At 46.8% G+C, this 9715-nt stretch overlaps 1 protein-coding gene across 1 annotated transcript; it reads right to left on the bottom strand.

The window, feature by feature from the left end:
- On the bottom strand, window positions 1-9715 carry atxn1l (ataxin 1-like). Its single transcript, XM_068319553.1, has 3 exons — window positions 9633-9715; window positions 2517-3698; window positions 1-1766 (listed from the first exon to the last, which is right to left on the bottom strand). Exons 2-3 carry the CDS (start codon window positions 3576-3578, stop codon window positions 321-323), a joined length of 2508 nt encoding a protein of 835 aa, XP_068175654.1. The 5' UTR covers window positions 3579-3698; window positions 9633-9715; the 3' UTR covers window positions 1-320.

Here is a 9715-nt window from a genome sequence, read left to right as displayed (position 1 = left end):
GGGGGGAATGCAGAGTGTAAGGACTTATGGGGGCATTGCATCGGCTACATATGTTCTACTCAGCTCCATCACGTCTCTTTTTCGGACCTCTGCTGGCTCCTCCTATCCTTCGCCTGAGTGACAACCATGATCAAACGAGACCCTTCCCAAAAAAAGATAGACAAAGATCTACTTTTGTATATTGTTAGTGTGCAAAATCTCAAACATTCTGAGGCTACATTCGCACTCTTTTTCCCTCTTGCGTTCCTCGTCAGACTTCATTCGTGGCAGTCTCCGCAAAAAAAAAAAGAAAAAAAAAAAAGGTGCTACCAGATGTGATGCTACTTCCCTGCATTAGAGCGCCCCTCGATGGACAGCTTGACCTCATGGGGGATGAAAGAGGGCCTGGTGTGGCTGGAGGTGCTTATTTGGGGGCGCGGCCCTTCATCTCCCTTCATATTATATCTTTGGACACCAGATGAAGACCAGCGCCTTTGAGAACCGCCTTGCGCGGCCGACACCGCTCCCATCCCCGCCCCTGCAAATCCAGAACCCTGCGTGTGCAAGTGAAAGCTGCTTTGGCTCCTTGGATGTTCCGCTGAGGTCCTGCTCGGTCTGAGGGGCGACTCGGTGTGACCGACGACCCTGAAATGTGCGGCGGCGTCCTCCTTATCGGCGAAATCTTTTTCTCCATCCCTTTGTCTTTCTCTGTGGACGCGGTCAAGCCGGAGATTCGGCGGAGGTCGTGATTGCTGAGGAGCAGGAGGCCCCATCACCTGCTGACCCGGTCCCGAAGAGGCGCTGCTTTTGCTAAAAGTTCTGGACACGTTCTGTTGTTGCTGCTGTTGTGAATGATGGTGCTCTGATTGTTTCTGCTGTTGCTGCTGAAGCTGCTGCAGAGTGATGGACACACACACATCTCCTACTTGCAGGTGATGACAGGCCAAGCCGTACAGCTGGGCGGTGCGTTCGGGGCTGCAGGATGACCAGCCTTGGCCGAAAACAAAGAAGGGGTGCTCCGGGGGCACGTCGATGGCCACTTTGCTCTGTTGCTCCCCGACAGTGAAGTGAAGCGTTACCAGACCCGGTCTCTGCTGGCTGGCGCGGATGTCCACCACCATACTGGAGTCGATCTTCAGCCCACCGCTCACCTCAGCGCTTCGCACGAAGTCTTGAGTCTGCAGGTCCTCCACGCGTTTCAGTTCCCCCGTTGCCAGCTGGATGATCGCCCCCTTCATGAAGTGGGACGGGTTGCGTGGAGCCGAGGCGGGCGGGAGGCTTGAAGGTAAGGCCTGAGTCGCGTCTCCTGAGCACAAACCAGGAGGCTGCTGGGGGAGCTGCTGCTGAGCGGGGCGCAGCTCCGTCCTTTCAGGGAGGCACAATCTGGCTGAGGAATCAGAGGCTTTAACGCTCGGGGGGTTGGGGGAGGCCATGGTGGTGGAGGCGTGGCTGGCGAATGCGTCGTTAGTCTGTCCCGGGTAGTGCGGCTGCGCTGGTTGGAGCTGATGCTGTAGGGGATACTCCAGAGGGATAAGAACCGGCTGCCCGTTGGCGAGGACGACAGCGTGACCCGGTTGTCCCGTTTGCTGCTGAAGACCGGCCCCCCTGGGGTCGCTGTAACTCACTGACTGAGGCGTGTAAGCAGTCGGGCCAGAAATGACGCTGGCGCTCTCTCCGTCTCTGACCCTCTGGGCGACTTGAGAGAGGTTCAAAGGAGCAAACGACACTTCTTTATAGAGTCCACCTCCAGCTTGGTTGGATGTCAAACGTCCAACCACCTGTTGTACCTGGAAGTTAAAGGAATGAGGTGTTATTCAAAGCAACTTTTTGATTTGTAAAATTTGCAAAAACAGCTTAAGAATGGTTTCTGCTATCTCAAGGTAATATAAATAGAAGGTGGGTTAATATCAGTATGGGGAGGGTTCATAAATGTTTAAATTACCGTAAATAATAAAAGTCTGTTGCTATATTGCGGAATTTCATTTTTTCGCAGATGGTCCTGGAACGCATTAACCGTGAGTAACGAGGCATCACTGTACACAATTTAAAGCTTTCGCCATCAGGAAAGCAAGACAATGTAGAATACAGTATTTTCTGGATTATAAGGCGCACCTTCAATGTTTGGCCGATTTTGAAACATTTTCCATATATAAGGCACACTGGATTATAAGGTGCATTGTTGGTTTTTGAGAAAATTAAAAGCTTTTAGGTACGCCTAATGGTGCGGAAAATACTTTAAAACCGCCAAAAAGAACTTCAGAAGTGGCAAAAATCGTAAAAACGTCCTCACAGACCGAGACATCTTGAATATTATACATATTTTGATTGAACTATTTTTACACGAGTTTTTACCATTAACACTTCGCTCCACTGCCATTTATGAAATCAGTGTTTCACACCATACTGTATATGTGTCTAATGTTAATATGTGTCTGTGAAAAAGTTGTAATTTTTCATGGATGCTTTCATGACCGATTTCCTGCTTCAACTTTTACAAACTCAGATTATTACCGGTCACAGAACTCGCTGTATCTCACCTCCAGGTCGCTGTCCGGAGTGCTCGGCTGACCGGGCGAGCTCCTGTCTTCCAGCCTTCGGTTCTGCAGGCCTCTGTCTTGGCTGTGCTCCTGTACTGTAGAGCTGGATGGTACTTGCATCAGATGTGCATTTTTAATGTAGGCTGAGTCAAACACGACCTCCCTGGCTCCCTGCTCCTTATTGCCTCCATTCATCTCCGGTTCGCTCTCCGGCTGGGCATTGTGGGAGTCTCTGCTGGCAGCGGCGTCTCTGGCGCTCTGAGTATGATAGAAGACTGGCATCCCCCGAGAGCTGACATCTGTTGCAGGCAGAACCCCCATAGTACCGAGGTGCTGCTGGGCAGCTTGCTCTGAAGGAAGCATTAGCGGGGCACCACTGGATGCTGCAACTTTGGCAAAGGTATGAGCTGCCACCTGTGCTTGTGGAGGCGGGGAGACGACGCTTTCTTGTATGACAGGGGGATAGGGAACAAGGTGGGACACAGCGTGAGGCTGAGGAATGGTGCTGGAGGGAGAAATTAATGATCCTGGCACAAAGCCGGGGGGTAGAGCGTAAGGTACCGCTGCATAGGGCGAACTAACAAACTGGAGAGAGGAATGAGGGATCTGAGCGTAGCTGAGAGGAGGATAGGGAAGGCCCGGGTGCTGCAAAAGAGGCGAGTGTACAGTGTAGGCAGGAGAAATGTGGCTCAACACCGGGTGAAGACTCGTGGGCGAATAGGTAACAGATGGAAGAGCCACTTTGTAAAGCATACTGTACTGGTCGACTGGCACCGCCGACAGGCTTTCGGAGTTATCCACTCCATAATGAAGGCCCGGCTGAGCTCGAAGCCATTCTCCAGATGGGGCCCCTCCCTGAGTGTCGCTGTTAGCTGCAGCATTCTGGATGGAAACCCCTTCATCCTCTCCAACGCAGGCGCTCACGCTTCCGCCGCCGACGCCTCCTCCTCCTCCTCCTCCTCCAACTCCAACAGCCCCTGAAGCGATGTTGTTATTACCGACCACCAGGTCCCTCTTCTTGGGAGGCAGGCACTCCTGGTTCCGCTCCTGAGTTGGCTTCATCGCAATCCTTTGATTAACTGGAGAGTCTTATTCTAATGCACAGGAAGGAAAACTTACAAGCCAGTCCGTCCAATGGAAGCAGTTCTAGAATCACCTGGCTGACCACGTCTGCCAGTTCACCTGGAAATGAAAGAAAACCCCAACAGGGAAACGGACACATCAATAAGCATGATTAGCACACGTTTTTTTTCAATGACGCAACCTCACAACAACAGCACCAAAACGGCATACAGAAAATGTTAGATTTGATGAAAAAATGTGTTTTTTTTCTGACTGATTTCAGATAGTCATCTGCTAAAGACCAAATAAACATGGCCACACCTACCCTGTAGGAAGACGCCTCGCTGCCAGATTTTGTCTTAATGCAGTCAAGATGGTCACTTCATCCTACCTTCTGTTTGCTTCTTGGCTGTTAGTGTGTGTGTGCGTGTGTGTGTGTGTGAGTGTGAGTGTGAGTCAAAATCAAATACGCACCTCTTTATAAATCCACCACAGACACAGAAAAGAGGGCAGAGATGGAGACAGGAATGTAACCTAGTCATTGTGTGTTTGGATTCCAAATCTCTCACACTCTGCGTGATATTGTTGGTTGTTGGACTCAAGCCGCAGCCCAAATGTTGATGCCAAGAAGCATACCAAAGGAATCAGAGAGTAAAAACACTATATGGACAAGTGTAATTCACATATTGGTTGCAGCCGCTCTGACAGATTCCACCAATCTGGGAATTTTTTCATAAATTCTTTTTAGAATGTTTTCATGGGAATTTATAACTAAACTTCTACAGAAGTATTTATGAGGCCAGGCACCGACATTAAGAAACAAGTACTTTCAAAAACCTCTCCTCCAGTTTATCTCAAAGATGGATCTTGATTTATGTACAGGGGGCACAATCATGCTGGAACAGAAAAGGCCCTTATCTAAATTAGTCCTGCAAATTTAGGAGCATTGAATTTAGGAGCATTGAATTTTCCAAATTGCCTTTAGTTTCCGATTTAGGCTTCATGCTACCCTTCAGAAACAACCCCATATCATTATCCCTTCTACACCTAACTTTGTATTTGACACAATGTGTTCAGGCAAGTAACATGTACAGTATCACCAATTATTAAAAATTCAGTTGCCTTGACCCCGGAAAACCTGCTGGTAATATTCACACTCATATTTATCTTAAATAGTTCAAGCTGAGGAGATGTCAAGAAATATTTGAGTTTCCACAACGGCACATTAAAATCTATTTTTGTCTTAATGTTACCTCTTATCTTTCACACACGACATTCATTTGAATGACTGAATAAGCATTATTGGCATCAGTGACATGTTTATATGCCTCCCAGTTATATATCCAATTTCTGATTATGATCTAGATCAGACATGGGCCAACTACTTCCAGTGGGCCATCTGTGGTCTGTCAGGCTTTGTAATCCGACCCGCAAACTTGTTTAAACTACTGTATATACAGTACTCTAATTAATTTTCTGACATAAATCTATTGTAAAATAAATTTTACAAAAATCTTTGCATGTGAATGCATTGCTTCCTGTTTAAGGCCAAAGCCTTTTCCAATAAAAGAGGTTTTGGCCTTTAACAAAACAAAGTTATTATATAAAAACCTTGTTAACATAAATGTTTTAACATGTCATTTGCATTAGTACAAATAATTACTCCATCTGTCTGCTCCTCAGCTGGCCCGCCTGTCAATGTTTTGAAGTCTCTGTGGCCCAACAGTCAAAAAGTTTGCCCACCCCTAATCTAGATGGTCCAAATGTACATAATGAGGGTACATTAGGAGTAATCCATGCTGCATATTTTTATTTCAATGAGCTTACTATAGTTCAGTATTACAGTTACGGGTCGAGAGCCCAATGATCAGGACCCTGCATAAACACCGATCTAGCTTCACAGAGGTCCCTCTTAGCCAATGGGATGCCAGGAAGATACTAGGTAACAGCCAATGGCAGAGCAATGTAGCCACAAGAGGACACAAGCCCGAGTGTCAGTCCCAAGCCCGGATAAATACAGAGGGTTGCGTCAGGAAGGGCATCCGGCGTAAAACTTTTGCCAAATCCAACATGCAAATCAAACCTATGACTTCCATACCGGTTCGGTCAAGGCCCGGGTTAACAACGACCACCATCGGTGCTGTTGACCTACAGGGCGCCGGTGGAAATTGGACTACTGTTGGTCGAAGAAGGAGAGGAGGAAAGTGTGTTCGCACGAAGAAGAGAAGAGGAACGCCAAGAGTATAGGACTGAGAGTAGGGACGTTGAATGTTGGAACTATGACAGGAAAAGGTAGAGAGTTGGTTGACATGATGCAGAGGAGGAAGGTAGACATACTGTGTGTCCAGGAGACCAGGTGGAAAGGTAGCAAGGCTAGAAGTTTAGGAGCAGGGTTCAAGTTGTTCTCTCATGGTGTAGATAGGAAGAGAAATGGAGTAGGAGTTATCTTGAAGGAGGAGTTTGTTAGGAATGTTCTGGAGGTAAAAAGAGTGTCGGATAGAGTGATGAGTCTGAAGCTAGAAATAGAAGGTGTGATGTTCAATGTTGTTAGCGGGTATGCTCCACAGGTAGGACGTGAGCTGGAAGAGAACGAGAAATTCTGGGTGGACTTTGATGAAGTGATGCAGAGCATACGAGAAGTGAGAGAGTTGTCATTGGTGCAGACTTCATTGGACATGCAGGAAACAGAGGTGATGAGGATGTGATTGGCAGGTTTGGTATCCAGGAGAGGAATGCAGAAGGACAGATGGTAGTTGACTTTGCAAAAAGGATGGAAATGGCTGTAGTGAATACTTTCTTCCAGAAGAGGCGGGAACATAGGGTGACCTATAAGAGTGGTGGTAGGAGCACACAGGTAGACTACATCTTGTGTAGACGGTGTAACCTGAAAGAGATCAGTGACTGCAAAGTAGTGGTGAGAGTGTAGCCAAACAGCATAGGATGGTGGTGTGGAGGCTGACTCTGGTGGTGAGGAAGATGAAGAGAGCAAAGGCAGAGTAGAAAATGAAATGGTAGAAGCTAAAAAAGGAAGAGTGTTGCATGACTTTTAGGAAGGAGATAGGACAGGCTCTGGGCGGTCAGGAGGTGCTTCCAGATGACTGGACAACTACAGCTAATGTGATCAGGGAGACAGGTAGGAGAGTACTTGGTGTGTCATCTGGAAGGAAAGTAGATAAGGAGACTTGGTGGTGGAATGAGGAGGTACAGGAGTGTATACAGAGAAAGAGGTTAGCTAAGAAGAAGTGGGACACTGAGAGGACTGAGGAGAGTAGACAGGAGTACAGGGAGATGCAGCGTAAGGTGAAGGTAGAGGTAGCAAAGGCCAAACAAGAAGCTTATGATTACTTGTATGCTAGGTTGGACAGTAAGGAGGGAGGGAGAGACTGATCTATACCGGTTGGCAAGACAGAGAGAGATAGGAAGGACGTGCAGCAGGTTAGGGTGATTAAGGATAGGGATGGAAGTCTATTGACAGGTGCCAGTAGTGTGATGGGAAGATGGAAAGAGTATTTTGAAGAGTTGATGAACGTGGAAAATGAGAGAGAACAAAGACTAGAAGAGGTGACTGTTGCGGACAAGGAAGTAGTAAAGATTAGTCAGGATGAAGTGAGGAGGGCACTGAAGAGGATGAAGAGTGGAAAGGCAGTCGGTCCTGATGATATACCTGTAGAGGTTTGGAAGTGTCTAGGAGAGGTGGCAGTAGAGTTCCTGACTGGGTTGTTCACAGGATCTCAGATAGTGAGAAGATGCCTGAGGAATGGAGGAGAAGTGTGCTGGTGCCCATTTTTAATAACAAGGGAGATGTGCAGAGTTGTGGCAACTACAGAGGAATAAAGCTGATGAGCCATACAATGAAGTTATGGGAAAGAGTAGTGGAAGCTAGACTAAGGGCAGAAGTGAACATTTGTGAGCAGCAGTATGGTTTCATGCCAAAAAGAGTACTACAGATGCAGTATTTGTTTTGAGGATGTTGATAGAGAAGTACAGAGAAGGCCAGATGGAGCTGCATTGTGTTTATGTAGATCTGGAGAAAGTTTATGACAGGGTGCCCAGAGAGGAACTGTGGTATTGTATGAGGAAGTCTGGAGTGGCAGAGAAGTATGTTAGAGCAGTGCAGGACATGTATGAGGACTGTAAGACAGTGGTGAGGTGTGCTGTAGGTGTGACAGAGGAGTTCAAGGTGGAGGTGGGACTGCATCAGGGATCAGCTCTGAGCCCCTTCTTGTTCGCTATGGTGATGGACAGGCTGACAGACGAGGTTAGACAGGAATTTCCATGGACTATGATGTTTGCAGATGACATTGTGATCTGCAGTGAGAGCAGGGAACAGGTGGAGGAGAAGCTAGAGAGGTGGAGGTTTGTCCTGGAAAGGAGAGGAATGAAGGTTAGCCGCAGTAAGACAGAGTACATGTGTGTGAATGAGAGGGACCCAAGTGGAAGAGTGAGGTTACAGGGAGAAGAGATCAAGAAGGTGGAGGATTTTAAGTACCCGGTCAACAGTCCAGAGCAATGGAGAGTGTGGAAAAGAGGTGAAGAAGTGTGTACAGGCAAGATGGAACGGGTGGAGGAAAGTGTCAGGTGTGATGTGTGATAGAAGAGTTTCAGCTAAAATGAAAGGAAAGGTGTACAAAACTGTGGTGAGACCAGCGATGTTGTTTGGTCTAGAGACAGTGTCACTGAGGAAAAGACAGGAGACAGAGCTGGAGGTAGCAGAGATGAAGATGCTGAGGTTCTCTCTGGGAGTGACCAGGATAGATAGGATCAGGAATGAGTACATCAGAGGGACAGCACATGTTAGAGGTTTTGGAGATAAAGTCAGAGAGGCCAGACTGAGATGGTTTGGACATGTCCAGAGGAGAGATAGTGAATATATTGGTAGAAGGATGCTGAGTTTTGAACTGCCAGGCAGGAGGCCTAGAGGAAGACCAAAGAGGAGGTTTATGGATGTAGTTAAAGAGGACATGAAGGTACTTGGTGTGAGAAAAGAGGATGAAGAAGACAGGGTTAGATGGAGGCAACTGATTCGCTGTGGCGACCCCTGAAGGGAAAAGTCGAAAGGAAAAGAAGACGAAACCAATGCTATGAGAATGTTGCGTTCGGGAACCTGTGGGAACTGCCAGTATCAGCCGATACTGTATTTTTACCTTATGTAAGTCGAAATTTCTTTCATAACTAGAGGTAATATTTTCCTGCTGAGAAATTTCGTCAGTAGAAAATTTCGTAAGTAGAGACATTCGTAAGTAGAGGTACCACTGTAGTTTGAAAGGTCGTGGGGAGGCTGGAGCCTTGAGCTAAAGGAAGAGTAAACACGAGGCAGGTCACCAGTTCATCACAAGGCCGAGTCACAGAAAGACAAACCCTTCACCATCACAGCCACCCCTGCTGCATGTTGACTCGAAGCACTGGGAGGGAACCGGGCAGGACATGATCATGTGACGTCCACCTTTTTTTTTCTTTTTACTGAATCAGCGTAATGAAATACTAGAGTTCATTATGAAGTTATTGAATGTGTTTCATAATCCATGTTCACTTGTTTATAGCACAACAGACCTTTTTCAGTCAGATCAATGATCAATCAATAGAAACTGCTGGTTTCTTACAGTCAGTAAACCTGCTTCCGGGAACAATCATCCAAACAGCACTACACATGTAATCACTACTTCGTATATTTATTCACAAGACCGAGTTTTATCCCAGTCGCCGCTGCACTTCACTTGTCTTCACCGTTAGCTCGTTGCTGACTTAGCTAAAGTTAGCTCGGAACTTGGAATAATTATTTTCCCGCAGTCACAGTAAAGTGACAGCATGACACGTCATGCACTATCATTAAAGTTGACATTAGATTGAAAGTGCTGCCTAATAAGTTGATTTAGTTATCACAGTAATTGTCACCGGGCACCAATCCAAAGCGGCTAGTTAGCTAACTGTGGCTAAAACAGCTAGCTGCATGGACTGACTAGTCCTGCTCGACTTGTATCTGCTTCACAACTAGTATGACAATGCACAGAATTCCCATCAAAGATGTCTCTGTCGTGTGATGTTGTGTAAACCTACCTCCAAATGTCATCGCGAACAGGCTTTTCTTTATTTAAAAAGTTGATATGCAGAGGAACAATTGAAGAAACCAAAGCTAAGGA

The sequence above is a fragment of the Antennarius striatus genome, chromosome 1, assembly GCF_040054535.1.
Source record: "Antennarius striatus isolate MH-2024 chromosome 1, ASM4005453v1, whole genome shotgun sequence".
NCBI classification, from domain to species: domain Eukaryota; kingdom Metazoa; phylum Chordata; class Actinopteri; order Lophiiformes; family Antennariidae; genus Antennarius; species Antennarius striatus.
This window is presented reverse-complemented; position numbering and strand designations above follow the sequence as displayed.